The sequence below is a fragment of the Rhipicephalus microplus genome, chromosome 4 (genome assembly GCF_043290135.1).
Source record: "Rhipicephalus microplus isolate Deutch F79 chromosome 4, USDA_Rmic, whole genome shotgun sequence".
In the NCBI taxonomy this organism is placed as follows: domain Eukaryota; kingdom Metazoa; phylum Arthropoda; class Arachnida; order Ixodida; family Ixodidae; genus Rhipicephalus; species Rhipicephalus microplus.
The window spans coordinates 1472051-1488707 of NC_134703.1; the positions used below are offsets into that span (position 1 = coordinate 1472051).

The window sequence follows — 16657 nt, forward strand, 5'->3', positions numbered from 1 at the left end:
TCCGCATATTTGTCTTTAGCCTGTATCTTTTGTAGTGTTTTTAGCACATTTTGTTATGTAGCTGTTCTTTCTCCATCGCGCATCAGTGTTATTCCTCTCTGTTATTTTTGTTAACTCCTGCCTTTGCCAGTGTTTCAATTAAATGCTTGTTTATGTGTAATCGAACTCCGTGTCTGCTCTATGAGTGCGTCGGTCAGGCCCACACATCACCACACGTGCAACCCCGCACGGGTCGACCAACCCGCAAATAAATTCGAAATGTGCCACTTCGAGGCCTTTCAGGCGTCGCAGGTCGAAGCGTAAAGTGGAAGCCTGCGAGTCTGCCGCACGTCGATGTTGGATCGGCGGGGCCTCACCCGAAGTGTGTGCCATTATCTGGCGTCCGCGCGACAGGACTGGCCGACCACGTGGTGGTGTCTGGGAGACTGACGTAACTCTGAGCGTCCAGTATGTAGACGTCCTTGTATTGTTATGTTGGTGGTCAACTGTTTGTAACAATGGACGGCACGCAGTTTGACAGGCTTATTGAACAGGGCAAAGCATTTGGCTTTGTAGGCAAGGAGTTATATAATTTCGTTGAAAAAGAACGAAATAGGCTTAAAGAGGAGCGCGATGCCGAACGCATTAGGTACAGGCAACATCTGGAATTTTTGATGGAACAGGAGCGAGAAAATTCAAGGCTAAGAATTCAGAAGGAAAAAGAGCGCTTGGGACTGTGTGTGGCACAGTCGGGTCTTAGCTTAGACACTAGAACGCCCAGTAGCGTGACCGACCGTGTCACGAACAAGCAGTCATACCAGGATCATGTTCAGCTACTGCGCCAGAAAATGGAAGGTAGACGGCGCATGTTTGAGACCTGGGATGCAAGGCACAAAGGGGGCAAAGAGACCGTAGGTGCCAAACCACTGAGAGCCGGGCAAAAATTGTGTACAGTTGAGGCGGACACCAGGTTCGCGAGTGAACCTACTGAGTTAGCTGCTGAAAGTCCTGTTGTGGCCACAAAGGCCACTGAAGGCCGCAGTGATGGCGACGAGGCGCTGTGCCTGGAAAGTCTTGTCGATACAGAAATGCCATCTGTGATTGACTTGGCACAGCCACCCTGTATGGGCGTCGCCATGGCAGCTAACTGTGATGTTCACAGTACAACCGGCCCGGCAGACGAGGACCCCTGTACAGACGGCGGGACAGAGGCGTGTGCTGACGCACACTGCGAGCTGGGCAATGTTGGGGCAAGTAGTTCTCCCAGGTGCGAGCGGCGCAGCCCTGAGGAAGACGCTTGCATTGTTCAGCCGTCGGTCAATTTTCCCGCAAGTCAGGGTGTCAACAAATTAACAGAAAATCCCGACTGTATAGACGTTACAGCCGATGAGACAGGCGAGACCAGTTCTGCTCTGCAAATGTTGCAAGCGGACTTCTCAAAAGTGAGCACTGGACAACGTCCAAAAAGAAAAAGACGCCGCACAAGCAAAAGTAAAACCAAGGGTGCAAAGCAACCCGGAAAATCGCTAATTGCCAAACAGCAATCGAGGCAACGAAAGCTTCGTATGCGTTTTGTGGCATTCGCCAGTCGAGTGGGTCCCTATGCTTCAAACCGCCCGACAGATAGAGGGGTGAGGCAGGCATTTGTTCGTGGAGCTCGGAAGAGCCGACCCCCTTCGCTCCATTGTCCTGCTCGAAGCGCGGGGCGCCTTGCGAGGCAGCGCCTTTCGGCCGAGCGACACGACGTGGTTCGGAGACCCGTTTCCATAGAACGCGGTGACGACGAAGGCATGCCTCCGAGGTGTAGACCAACGGGAAACAGGCGTCCGTGTAGCGGCCGTACACGCTTTTGTCTGCCCCGTTTGTTCCGAACGGCTCCCCCAAGAGCGCGACCACCTCGAGCGCGGATAAAAGTTATGTATGTGTACATACAAACGTAAACGTAACCTTCAAGGCTAATGAGATATTGTCTGAAATAATGTTCATTTCTGCCATTCGATTTTGCAACACAAAAAAGGGTTCAGAGAATGTAGGGGCTGATTACATGAGCCGAGTCGGTGATGAGGAGGCCTGAGTGTACTTAGGTTCAATGAAACGCAGATGATCGCGTCGCGTATAGCGGCCTTTGACATTCGCTTTATTTGGTTTCTGTTTTATTCATGCCATAAGGCCGCATTGTTAAGTTTTGTTTGCATACATGGATACTTCGTACCTTCTTAATTTTGTCTGAAACCTTTCTGTATCACTTTGATTTAGAATTGCTCGGTATTTTTGTTTTCTCCTGGCATTGGAAGAATTATGTGTTGTGATTATCTTGTGATCCGTGTCATGATCGCCAGAAGGGGTGCTTCGAATACAGCTCCCTCGATTCTAGCAGTGGGTGTTATTTCGTATTTCATGTGTGTGGACATGACGTTGTGCGCGAGTTCTGACTTTCATCGTATGGTGACCGTGAAAGCGTAGTGTGTCAGATGTTCTCTGCGATGTCGTCCACATCAGTGAAATGGTGCGCGAAAAAGAAAACGCATTGGTGGACGACCGGAACACTGAAAGCTCGCGAACATTGGGCGTTTGTGATTTTCTTGAATATTACGCAGTAATATTCTTAAGAAGGGGGCTATGTCACAAACGACTCCAATTTTCGGAGCATCCGCGGGCCACACCTACCAAGGAAGGGCGCTTTTGTGTTGGGGGACGACATCCGGCGACTAACGACCCAGCGTGGCGCCGGCTCGTCTACCCTGCACCTGTACCGAAAGGGGCACCAGCGGTTGGAAACAAGCAAAATTACCCCCAGATGGGACGGGAGCATGTGTACGCCTCTGAAAAGGTTTCGACTGCATCGGAAAAGGCAGTTGACGTACAGACAGCAACAAGTGCGGTCGTCGGTGTCGCGAGTCTCGCGTAGGCGGCGAGCACGGAGTGACCCGCGCAACGTATTGAGACGGCTGCAATTCCGGGCACCCTCGTCGTCTACCAAGCCGGCGAGACCTTCAGCGGCACCCGTCAACTCCCCTACGTGCACCAAGGGCTGGCCTGGTCCGTATGGAACTTTTTATTGTGACTTTTTTTTAAACTGTTAAATTATTTTAACCAGCCTTTTTTTAAATATTGGTAGTGTGCGCTGCGTCGCACGTTTAAATTCTAAAGCGCCACCATGATCATTCTGTAATTAATTTCTAGTGTCTCTCTCCTTTGATTTCCATCTTGTTGTTATTTTATTAATGTTCCGCATATTTGTCTTTAGCCTGTATCTTTTGTAGTGTTTTTAGCACATTTTGTTATGTAGCTGTTCTTTCTCCATCGCGCATCAGTGTTATTCCTCTCTGTTATTTTTGTTAACTCCTGCCTTTGCCAGTGTTTCAATTAAATGCTTGTTTATGTGTAATCGAACTCCGTGTCTGCTCTATGAGTGCGTCGGTCAGGCCCACACATCACCACACGTGCAACCCCGCACGGGTCGACCAACCCGCAAATAAATTCGAAATGTGCCACTTCGAGGCCTTTCAGGCGTCGCAGGTCGAAGCGTAAAGTGGAAGCCTGCGAGTCTGCCGCACGTCGATGTTGGATCGGCGGGGCCTCACCCGAAGTGTGTGCCATTATCTGGCGTCCGCGCGACAGGACTGGCCGACCACGTGGTGGTGTCTGGGAGACTGACGTAACTCTGAGCGTCCAGTATGTAGACGTCCTTGTATTGTTATGTTGGTGGTCAACTGTTTGTAACAATGGACGGCACGCAGTTTGACAGGCTTATTGAACAGGGCAAAGCATTTGGCTTTGTAGGCAAGGAGTTATATAATTTCGTTGAAAAAGAACGAAATAGGCTTAAAGAGGATCGCGATGCCGAACGCATTAGGTACAGGCAACATCTGGAATTTTTGATGGAACAGGAGCGAGAAAATTCAAGGCTAAGAATTCAGAAGGAAAAAGAGCGCTTGGGACTGTGTGTGGCACAGTCGGGTCTTAGCTTAGACACTAGAACGCCCAGTAGCGTGACCGACCGTGTCACGAACAAGCAGTCATACCAGGATCATGTTCAGCTACTGCGCCAGAAAATGGAAGGTAGACGGCGCATGTTTGAGACCTGGGATGCAAGGCACAAAGGGGGCAAAGAGACCGTAGGTGCCAAACCACTGAGAGCCGGGCAAAAATTGTGTACAGTTGAGGCGGACACCAGGTTCGCGAGTGAACCTACTGAGTTAGCTGCTGAAAGTCCTGTTGTGGCCACAAAGGCCACTGAAGGCCGCAGTGATGGCGACGAGGCGCTGTGCCTGGAAAGTCTTGTCGATACAGAAATGCCATCTGTGATTGACTTGGCACAGCCACCCTGTATGGGCGTCGCCATGGCAGCTAACTGTGATGTTCACAGTACAACCGGCCCGGCAGACGAGGACCCCTGTACAGACGGCGGGACAGAGGCGTGTGCTGACGCACACTGCGAGCTGGGCAATGTTGGGGCAAGTAGTTCTCCCAGGTGCGAGCGGCGCAGCCCTGAGGAAGACGCTTGCATTGTTCAGCCGTCGGTCAATTTTCCCGCAAGTCAGGGTGTCAACAAATTAACAGAAAATCCCGACTGTATAGACGTTACAGCCGATGAGACAGGCGAGACCAGTTCTGCTCTGCAAATGTTGCAAGCGGACTTCTCAAAAGTGAGCACTGGACAACGTCCAAAAAGAAAAAGACGCCGCACAAGCAAAAGTAAAACCAAGGGTGCAAAGCAACCCGGAAAATCGCTAATTGCCAAACAGCAATCGAGGCAACGAAAGCTTCGTATGCGTTTTGTGGCATTCGCCAGTCGAGTGGGTCCCTATGCTTCAAACCGCCCGACAGATAGAGGGGTGAGGCAGGCATTTGTTCGTGGAGCTCGGAAGAGCCGACCCCCTTCGCTCCATTGTCCTGCTCGAAGCGCGGGGCGCCTTGCGAGGCAGCGCCTTTCGGCCGAGCGACACGACGTGGTTCGGAGACCCGTTTCCATAGAACGCGGTGACGACGAAGGCATGCCTCCGAGGTGTAGACCAACGGGAAACAGGCGTCCGTGTAGCGGCCGTACACGCTTTTGTCTGCCCCGTTTGTTCCGAACGGCTCCCCCAAGAGCGCGACCACCTCGAGCGCGGATAAAAGTTATGTATGTGTACATACAAACGTAAACGTAACCTTCAAGGCTAATGAGATATTGTCTGAAATAATGTTCATTTCTGCCATTCGATTTTGCAACACAAAAAAGGGTTCAGAGAATGTAGGGGCTGATTACATGAGCCGAGTCGGTGATGAGGAGGCCTGAGTGTACTTAGGTTCAATGAAACGCAGATGATCGCGTCGCGTATAGCGGCCTTTGACATTCGCTTTATTTGGTTTCTGTTTTATTCATGCCATAAGGCCGCATTGTTAAGTTTTGTTTGCATACATGGATACTTCGTACCTTCTTAATTTTGTCTGAAACCTTTCTGTATCACTTTGATTTAGAATTGCTCGGTATTTTTGTTTTCTCCTGGCATTGGAAGAATTATGTGTTGTGATTATCTTGTGATCCGTGTCATGATCGCCAGAAGGGGTGCTTCGAATACAGCTCCCTCGATTCTAGCAGTGGGTGTTATTTCGTATTTCATGTGTGTGGACATGACGTTGTGCGCGAGTTCTGACTTTCATCGTATGGTGACCGTGAAAGCGTAGTGTGTCAGATGTTCTCTGCGATGTCGTCCACATCAGTGAAATGGTGCGCGAAAAAGAAAACGCATTGGTGGACGACCGGAACACTGAAAGCTCGCGAACATTGGGCGTTTGTGATTTTCTTGAATATTACGCAGTAATATTCTTAAGAAGGGGGCTATGTCACAAACGACTCCAATTTTCGGAGCATCCGCGGGCCACACCTACCAAGGAAGGGCGCTTTTGTGTTGGGGGACGACATCCGGCGACTAACGACCCAGCGTGGCGCCGGCTCGTCTACCCTGCACCTGTACCGAAAGGGGCACCAGCGGTTGGAAACAAGCAAAATTACCCCCAGATGGGACGGGAGCATGTGTACGCCTCTGAAAAGGTTTCGACTGCATCGGAAAAGGCAGTTGACGTACAGACAGCAACAAGTGCGGTCGTCGGTGTCGCGAGTCTCGCGTAGGCGGCGAGCACGGAGTGACCCGCGCAACGTATTGAGACGGCTGCAATTCCGGGCACCCTCGTCGTCTACCAAGCCGGCGAGACCTTCAGCGGCACCCGTCAACTCCCCTACGTGCACCAAGGGCTGGCCTGGTCCGTATGGAACTTTTTATTGTGACTTTTTTTTAAACTGTTAAATTATTTTAACCAGCCTTTTTTTTAAATATTGGTAGTGTGCGCTGCGTCGCACGTTTAAATTCTAAAGCGCCACCATGATCATTCTGTAATTAATTTCTAGTGTCTCTCTCCTTTGATTTCCATCTTGTTGTTATTTTATTAATGTTCCGCATATTTGTCTTTAGCCTGTATCTTTTGTAGTGTTTTTAGCACATTTTGTTATGTAGCTGTTCTTTCTCCATCGCGCATCAGTGTTATTCCTCTCTGTTATTTTTGTTAACTCCTGCCTTTGCCAGTGTTTCAATTAAATGCTTGTTTGTGTGTAATCAAACTCCGTGTCTGCTCTATGAGTGCGTCGGTCAGGCCCACACATCACCACACGTGCAACCCCGCACGGGTCGACCAACCCGCAAATAAATTCGAAATGTGCCACTTCGAGGCCTTTCAGGCGTCGCAGGCCGAAGCGTAAAGTGGAAGCCTGCGAGTCTGCCGCACGTCGATGTTGGATCGGCGGGGCCTCACCCGAAGTGTGTGACACATATAGTCATGTTGTTACATGACACATCTCATGATTTTCTTGTTAGGGTCTGTTGCTGGTGTTTGCCATGCAATGATGTCATACATTACCAGTTTTGCGACATGTCATGTGAGCGAAACCACCGCAAGAGCTGCAGGACCATGAAATGTAAATTATGACGCTTATGCCATACATATCACTATTTTCATGTTATGACTAATTAGATATGTTCTTCATATAGTCATGTTATGCGATACCAAGTTTTGTATTGATACCATTATCGAAACGGCCAGGAGAGCTAAAAGTCGTAGGCAGCTAGATATATAGATAGACAGGTACGCTCAAAGTCGCCGAAGTCCGCTAAGAAATGCTTCACGTATAATATATGACTGGTGCAAACATGATAATCCTGACACGCGTGCCATGTAAGAACTCGACAACATACCACGCTCATAGCGTGCTCGCGGGCGTTCGCTAGCTCCACATATACTAAATTTGGTATCACGTGATGTGAATAGATGACAAAGGTAAACGACACAATTAAACATGATAATCAGGACACGGAAGTCATGTACGGCGTCATTTACCTCCACCTCGTAACGTTTACTGATTTTAAAGTGACATATCAGCCTTTCTCATTTGTGCTTCGCATATCATCGATTCCCACTGTACGTGGGATCTGCCATTTCTTTTTCTCTCGAGGATATGTATCGGCGGAGAAAGGGAGGGGGTGGGATGGGATGGACTTTACAAAATGGTTTCACTGACGCCTTCATTTCCTCGGATTCCAATTTTAGAAACATTCGTTTACGCCAAGCAAGCTGAAAAGAACGCGTATTCAAGTACCCATGAAGCTTCCGACCAACATCACCTCTTGACGTCCCGCGAGCCAATATCTTTCGAATGGATTGGTCAACACGTGTTATGAAAAACACAAAAGAGCACGCGACTTACTGATCTGTTGATCCATGCTCTTCACTGTCACGTACTTCATTTTATTGACGTGAACTAGCAGATAAGCAGGCACACCAAGAGAAACAATAGTTGAGTGAAATTTGCAAGAATCCGCGTTGATTCCCGTAGGCGCGTCAACATCGTTTCGTAACTCGGTCGGGCTAAAGAAGGGCGGAAACAAAATCTGGGACGGACACCGAATGAACGAAAACAAAAGGAAAGAGCCCCGTTTGCTAGCTAATAAAAGTCACATCGGCAAAACTCAACGAAGCTGAGGCTGAAAGCACAAAGATTGAGGGGGGCCAGTGCGCAGCGTGCCACTATTAATCCAATTAAGGGACGACCATTCGAGATGCAGCTGTTATATACTTTCCTTTTGAGGATTAATGGTAGACTACCAATCATGGTTTGAGAATTCTCGCCGAATGTGATGCACCCAATCCTTATTCTTCTAGTTACTTCACTCTCATGGTTCGGATCCATGGTTTCTACCTGTCCTAAGTATACATACCCCTTTACGAATTCCAGCGTCTCTTTACCTATCAGAAAGCGCTGCCTTCTGTCGATCAACTGCAGTTAAGAGCAATGGGATGAAGGTGACTGGCAGTTTGCATCAACCAAGGTTTTGGCACGCCCCGCCGTGGTGGTCTAGTGGCTAAGGTACTCGGCTGCTGAACCGCAGGTCACGGGATCAAATCGCGGCTGCGGTGGGTGCATTTACGATGGAGGCGGAAATGTTGTAGTCCCGTGTTCTCAGACTTGGGCGCACGTTAAACAACCCTAGGTGATCTAAATTTCCAGAGGCCTCCACTACGGCGTCTCTCATAATCATATCGTGGTTTTGGGACGTTAAACCCCACAAATAAAACAATCAATCAAGGTTTTGGGGTGAACAGACATGGGTAAGTTCAATTCGAGAGCATTAAGAAAAATTACTGCATCTCTACGAAGTGAGTGACGAGAAGTGGGCGAAGCTACACGTCCCAAGGTCTGCTATGTCTACGTTGAAATCGCTGAGTAGTGTAAAGAACGAACGGACAAGTGTACGAATGCACGGACGAAGGGACAGGTGAACGTATGCAGGAATGCACGGATGGTGGGACACACGTACGGACAGGCAGATGCGCGGATGAACGGATGGACAGATGAATGAACGAATGAATGAACGAATGAATGGACGCGCGGCTGGGTAGACGGATTGACAGACGGATGACTTGAGTGATCACGTATTGTGCTGTCGTATAGATGATCACACATAAAGGCAGTTGTTTACACATGTTTCCATTTTTTTGTTGCGCAGTTGTTCAGTTTTGATTTGGGTCTTGTGGGGGCGTGATGGACGCTAACTAGGTCGACCCCGAGGAGATTCGTCCTTAAATGCTGGCATCGGCAGGGTTCACCCGATGAACGCATAGAATAAATATCATGGTTCTAGCAAGAATGAAACTCCAGCATTCGGCGTGGTAATTAAGTATTCCACCACAGAGCCATGCCAGGTCTCGGAACTGCTTTTCAAACTTCTTTATCGAAGCCTATTACCTTTATACGTGTCAATAAGAACTTTCTTTTATTTTCGTGTTTTGATTCTCCAATTACTTGTCTAGTTCCTTAACTACATATGTGTGTAGATTCTCGAAATGAATTTCAACTGATAGTGAGCGCTGTGTATGTAACCCCGTTTACTGTGCCTTTTGGGCTTTTTTTAATAATAAAACATAACCAACTCGCCCAGCACGGCACCCTTCTTATTTTCAGGTAGACCGTAACGTTCGTGGAACGTCAATTGTGGTTGCAGTCTTGGCTATGCAATCTCACAAACAGTACATACGTACTGCTTTCATGCAGGCGTGACGTCTGGTTAACGACAACTGTAGTGAAGCGCCGCTCACTGTAGCTAATTTATAGAGCAGTATCTAGGGCCGCCATCTTCGCTGGCACAAGTGCTACGTATTAGTTTACCACTTATGGTGTTGCTAATGCCCATGTTGCTGTTGGCATTGTTACTAAGCAGGTAACATGCAAATGTTTAACATATGTGTATGTGCACATTTGGCCATATCTTCAGCGTCATTCCGTAACGTCTCGCTCAATAAAAGAATTACAACACAGTCACCTTCCCTCAGAATCCTTCGCATAACATCTATTCCCAAGGTACATGGGATCTGCCAAATTTCTTTAGGGGAGAAGAATAACCTAAGCTGTGGTCATCTCAAAGACAGAACCAACGCAAACTGTCGTGTTTCAGGTTATTCTTAAGCAACCCGACTCAACACTCAAGAAAAAGAACAGCAACTACCGATAACGAAGATCGATCAAATAGTGCTCACCAAACACTGTTTTTTTTTATCACTGCTTCATAAGAAATAATTTAAATGTGTTCTGGTATACAGGAGACTTAGGCGTAACATAAAAAAACCGCTAAGCATCTATACTGTCACCCGCAAGAAAAACTGAGAGACTTACATGGCTAACTTGTCCGGTCTTCGGATCCCAACGTACCTTCTGGTTCTCAGAAAGAACTGGTGTTTGCTATGTACCTTCGAGCAAATGAATTCATTCAAAACGCACGTTGCAGCCGGACGGCAAAAACGGGGTTAGCGAAAAGCCTCAGAACACGCAAAGCCCGAGGCTGCGTCGAATCGAAATCAAATATTGAATTCTCCCTAGGCGGCAGCATTGATGATAAGGGAGATTGCCATTCAAGTATTTTCGCTTCTTGTTCTACGCTCCTTGCTATGTTAGTAGTCAAAGCAAGCACGATAAACTACGTAGCAAACCGTTGCCGTGAACTACAATTTCACCAAACCAGGCTTCATTATTTTGTTTTTTTTATAGTAGAACCAAGGAATAGTATGGATATGTATTATTCGTTCTATGCCACAATCGAGCAACAACATACGTGTGCGTGTGCGAATATGTTTTCGCGTGTCTGTTTGCTGTCCTGGAGCGTGAAGATAGTAGTAGAGATAAAAATTATTGTAACTATCATTGTAACAGGTTTTACCACCACGCATAATCAGTAAATATACACAACTACCAGGTAATGTAAATAACTAGTGTCGTCCCTGTTCTGTGTTGTAAATAATTCTTTCCTCTTTACATCTCTCCGTGACTTACCGAGTTAATATTCGGCCATTTCGCAATAGACCTTTGAGAATGTTTTGTAACTTCATTATCCTTCTATTCGCCGTTATCCTTTCAGTGGTCGTTTTCCAAACCTATTGTTTGGGATATCCGGTTCCATGTGTGGCTGTGCTTTGTTCTTTGAACACTTAGGACAGAAGAAAGAGTCTACCTTGCACTGTTTCGTGATTGTGAGTTTCACTTACACCCGGCAAATATGACTTAAACACTTTACAAAAGTAGCTATATAGGTATCGCATATACAAAATTGGTGAAAGCTAAAATATTGTCGAGGCTACACCACGCTGGCGTACAATTTTCTTGACTTGGTTCAGTTAGGCATAAGTCAAAGAAAAAAGCACATACGAAACAAATCACGTAGCTCAATCTAGTCGCAAAGCAGTGACACTGGGTGAAGTTATCAAAAGCACATTCACTATTCGCATATCCTTCAGCAACTTCACCAATGTTGATGCAGAGGAAAAATGAAAATAATTTCCCACTTCCTACTGATTGCTATTAGACGAAGGCTAAGTGACAAAATAAATGCAAGGAGCAGGAAAAGGGGGTGCAGGCATTAGCACCGCGTTTGATGTAAGACAATATCACCTTAGGGCATGTAGAGGCTAACGTAGAGAAGTCGTATTAGGAATTGCAGTACGGCCTAAATAAAGCTAGTGTTACAAGCAGAAAATCGCTGAAAAGCTGATAAACTTCAATCGTCATTAGCGAGGTATCAAGGTAGCACGCCGCTTTGCCCCTTGGTGAGAAATGATTTTATGCTCTGCCATAGTAGATTACGAAGTACTCCAAATCGTTGAACACTTTTTCTAAACACAGAGAAAATGAGGAACTGAAAAAAAAACATTTCGCTTTCTTTTAAACGAACAGAATTATGCATTTGTTTGAATAGCGAAAAGAAACAGACGAAAAGTCTTTCATATCACAAACTATTATAAAAAATGCATCTGAAGTTTATGCTCTACGTGCTGAAATTCTGCGTGTTTGCCGTAACATAGAAAGCAAAACGCGGCAAACTGATTTTTCGCTTATATGCGGGAACGTAAGCACATTACTAAGCTGCCGCATGGGAAATATGGTAGTGAATGGACTGCCTGGAAAATACAAGAAAAGCTCTTGCGAACAACACAAAAAAAATAATGGGTGCCGGGCACGTATCGTTCAAGCTGTAAACCACACCTCTGATTGTTCGAACGGAAGAACGTGCTCAGGAAAAGCGCGGGAGATCGTCACTTAAACGTTTCCGGGATCCGCTGCCTTCACGCGATTGCAAAAAAGCGAGCCCCTTCGCTTCGCGCTCTCACTCACCACTGGAGGTTGCATCTTCTTGCGTCACAGCACACGTTTACATTTGTTGAATTATACGAGATAATGTAATGCCAACTTCCGTGTTTCGCAAGAGTAACAGCTAACAAGTGTACGTGAAATGTTAATGCAATCATCTAGGTGCACTGCGAACGTTCCTGTGGTATGTTAACAAAGAGCAAGAACGCCCTACCTTTGCCTTAGTGCTGCAACGATCGCAAGCAGACTCGCACTTCTCCTCAATGATTCCCGTGCTAAGATGAAGCAATCAAGTTTGTCAGCGCATTTAGTTGGAGTTTTGGTTCGGCATGTCAGCTATGTGGGTGCGTTTTCAAGACACGGACAGAGAAGAGACGTGTGCTACACACAGCGCGGCTTTCAACTCGTTTATTAGAAAAAGAGGGGAGCGTCAAATATATAATAAAGCACGTGGCAGAAGGCCTGCGAATTACACTCTGATGGGCGCACCGTTATATCCATCAACCATAATCAGTCGGTGAGACTCATAGTAGAAGTCGATTCGATTTAAGAACACGCAGAACTAGGTGTTAGCATAGCTTCATTGTCATTACCTAAGCAAGAGACAAAGTATTTTAGTGCTCAGTAATTTGTGATGTCAAGGCTCGGTGTCACGTGCTTTATCGTATGTATGTAACACTGCCCTCTTTTTCTAATAAACAAGTTGAAAGTTGTACACTATCCCGTCTTTTCTCTGTCCACGTCTTCGAAGCGCATCCACATTGTCGACATGCAGCAATGTGCAATTGAAATTCACATCTTTGGGTACGAGGCCACACATGCAACTTCACTGGTGTAAAAGAAACTTCTAGCGCAGACATTGTTTTTTTTTTTGCAAATGAATAACATATATGGATTTATCTTAGACTATGTGTATGGTCTTTTTATAAACTTCTTTCTAGCCGAGTTAGTTCTTGTTGAAAGTACCATCGAAAACAGACACCTGCAATAAATAGGTAATGCTGTGTGCATGTGTCGTCCCTTTTGTGTGCAGTCTGTTTGCACTGGTACCACCACATTATTCCTACGTTTACGAGCAAATAAAAATGCAGTGCGATGTTTGTTGAAGCCTCAAAAGAAAAAAAAAACATGACCAATTTTTGCAGTTGTTTTTTGTAATTATGCGCGAAAACAGCAAGCTATCTGATAAACGTTAAGAAAAGTGGAGGGCTTGTTTTGTCGATGAGCTGGCTTTGGGCTAACAGCCCCATAAAAAATGTAGGAAGATGTCTGTCAGAAAAAAAAAAGATTGGACACGCACCCCTACAAAGCGTTTCCCGCACGTTGGATCCTTCTTAGGTGAACACAAAATTGGCAGCCGATCCAAGAAGTGAGTGCTTATGATGAAGTGAGGCGATGTCCTAAGGTCCATATTATGAACGTTGAAGTCACCGACTACTATAAAGGACGGACAGATGTACGGACACATGAACGCTTAAACGCAAGCGCGCCCGCATGAACGGACGGATGTATACGGACGGTCAAACGGGCAGATGGACAAAGCGAGTATACGGCCTATTTTAAAACCATATGCGTGCTATGAATGCTCTCTGTATGGTATATGTAACACGTGTGTTTCGTGCCGACGTGGAGCTACGACAACGACCACGTGAACGTAGTTCGTCGTGCGAGCCGTTATGCCGGCCCTTGGCGGCCACAGACGGCAGTCGCCACTCTACGCAAAACAAGAATTCTAAGCTGGGTGCAGCGACCGCGAATGAGCATTTCTGTGTGGTGTGAGAAATAAAACCCCGCTAGCGTCTGGTGCTGCCTGTTCGACCTCATGCTCACTTCGTCAGACCAGATGTGACCCATCCTGGTGTGACTGGAACTTGCAGTGAGCCATCGGTTTCAAAATCCAGAGCAATCCATGATCCACCACGTGGTCCTGCGTCGACGTCCGATATTGTCCCCTGTAAGCCTGGGCGTGGCCATCATTATGTGCCATGAAGTGAAGTAGGATTGGTAGATGTTTGCCACCGCGTGGAGAGGAGAATGGAGGGTGGAACCAATCGTGTGGTGCACCGAAGAGCACCCTGCCTCTTGTTTGAGAGTTAAGACCGCCAACATGTAAATCATCTGTGTAAAGTATTTTACCATCGTCAACTCGTCTTCATAACTGCTCCGAGCACGAGAACCACATGCGTTCATCGTACCGGCCACGCAACCATTGATTGATTGATTTGTGGGGTTTAACGACCCAAAAGCACCATATTAATATGACAGACGCCGTAGTGGAGGGCTCCGGCAATCTCGACAACCTGGGGTTCTTAAACGTGCACCCAAATCTGAGCACACGGGCCTACAACATTTCCGCCTCCATCGGAAATGCAGCCGCCGATGCCGGGAGGTCCACGCAACCATTGGTAAAGCAGCTGTAGAAACCGTGGGATGTTGTGACACCTCATTCATAAGAGCGGCAGCAACGGTAGGATACTGTGACACCTGTTTCCTAATTGGGATGGGAGCAGTGAAGTGTCGTGACACCTTGTTTTCTCACAGACTCAAAGAAGCTTCGCTTCTAAAGAAAAAGGCCAAATAGATGTTTTGCACGCCAATTTACAGGTAAAGGTTTGCAAGTCGTGGTCAATATATATTCATTCACTTGGAAGAACGCACATGAGCCTTGAAAAAAATATATATATACGCAAGTAAAAGCCTTGTGGAAAAACAATTTGCAGCATTGAGAGCCAGACAAAAACACGCGAGAGAAGAAGTAATGAAGAAAATGTCTAGGCGATAAGTGAAGAAATCGACCGATTTGTAGGGCATAAGCGCCTAATGCAAAGAAGAAATATTTATTCATAATTTTTCTTTACCGCCAAAAAGCACAGCGGCAAAAGATTAAGCCTTGTGGTGGCTGCCTATGGGTCCTATTCAGCCACTCGGGCGTTCATGACCCTGAAATTAAGTCATGTGAAAGAAGAAGAACGAACTGACGGGGTCCATTACGCATCCACCTAAATCTACTAAAAGGTGAAGGTCATTTCTTTCTTCCTCCTTCTTTCCTTCCCAGTCGATACACTGACAAATCCTGCCCACCTTCGATATTTTTTTTCCTACTGCCTCAAAGATCGCAAGAACAGTACGTTCTCTGCAGCTCAGATGGCTATGCAAAGCCCCATCGATCGGCCAATCTTTCAAGGAATGAAGACGTCTCGTGACGATGTCATCGCGTGACGATGTTACGTGGCACCATATTGACGTCATGACGATGTCGCACAATTTGGTTATCTCCGACATCGTGATGATGTAATGATGATTTTTTGCACCATTCACCTTGACACCCAACGCGATACGCCAACGCCGATGATCGTCACTTTCCAAGTACGCTGAGGCATCTGGAGCATTCGCTTTATAAAAGCAAAGCATACGGGCACAGAAGCAGCAGAATTAAGCTAGAGAATACAAAAAGAGTGTGCGTTCTAATTGAAAGTGACTGTCAGAATTATTGTCACTGCTGTCGCATTCCGCTGTGGCACAGAACTGTATCTGGCATCATATTGTGCTCAACACTGAAACGCACGAGAGGCGAGCGTTTTCAGTTAGCTCAACCCTTGCGCATCATTTTATAGCAAAGGTGTTCAGAACATTATCATCATAAAGCCGCAGGTGCCGTCTTTGTCTTCTTCATCTCCTGCTTCACTCCCAGACGACGCGGGCCGGTTGCAAGGTCCAGACCAGTAGGATGCAATAACTTTGATGGGTAACAGAACGTAATATAGAAAGAAAATCAAAACAGATAAACAAAGGGGTAAAAATGGAAGAATTAGAGAATACTGTATAAATACAGAGAGAGATAAAGACATAGAAACAAACGTAAATAGAGATAGAAAACCAGACAGCAAGAATGAAAGACGAAGAAAAAAAATATCATAGAACGAAAGAAAGACAGTGGAAACGAGAAAGAGGGAGTAATATAAAAAAAGAATTAGAAATAAACAGAGACAAAGGAGAGACAGAAAATACTAAAAGAAAAAGAAAGAAAGAAAGAAACTGAGAAAGAAGAAACACAGAAGAAAGAAATAGGGCAGGCTGCCCAGCTCAGCAATTCTTTCAAGCTTGGCATCAATAGCGTGAAGCTGGGTTTTTTTTTCCTTCTTTGTCATCGTCATCAACGCCATAATCATAATTCCTGACCCACCTTCAGGTTCTCGTTCGGTCTCCCCATTCATCAGAGCAGCATGCTTGGGGAACCTAGCTCAGGCCAACCACTCTGCCTTCCTATAAACAACATCACCGTCTTTTTCTCCCTGGGCTAAACAAAACCGCCGTTCAATCCAGAGTGCTTCGTAAAGCTACAAGGTGCTCAACAGTGCTTTTGAAAGACAAGTGTCTAAAATTCCACTGGTATTTTGCTTGCAACCTAAAAAGAGAGATTTTCTGTAAATCTTGATTTACTGCATTATTCAAGCGAGGAAAGCGCGAGAGAGTTGTCTTGGATAGAAAACGCTGAAGGTGAAGAAGTGC

General features: G+C 46.4%; 3 protein-coding genes across 3 annotated transcripts in view; 2 read left to right on the forward strand and 1 right to left on the reverse strand.

Annotated features, from left to right (window-relative positions):
- Nucleotides 1–16657, reverse strand: part of LOC119185211 (uncharacterized) — a 137071-nt gene that overhangs the window by 62180 nt on the left and 58234 nt on the right. The window lies entirely within an intron of this gene.
- Nucleotides 352–2166, forward strand: LOC142814145 (uncharacterized). The gene is made up of 2 exons (XM_075892095.1): nt 352–2087; nt 2149–2166. The coding sequence occupies exon 1, from the start codon at nt 498–500 to the stop codon at nt 1917–1919; it is 1422 nt and encodes a 473-aa protein (XP_075748210.1). The 5' UTR covers nt 352–497; the 3' UTR covers nt 1920–2087; nt 2149–2166.
- Nucleotides 3559–5373, forward strand: LOC142814146 (uncharacterized). The gene is made up of 2 exons (XM_075892097.1): nt 3559–5294; nt 5356–5373. The coding sequence occupies exon 1, from the start codon at nt 3705–3707 to the stop codon at nt 5124–5126; it is 1422 nt and encodes a 473-aa protein (XP_075748212.1). The 5' UTR covers nt 3559–3704; the 3' UTR covers nt 5127–5294; nt 5356–5373.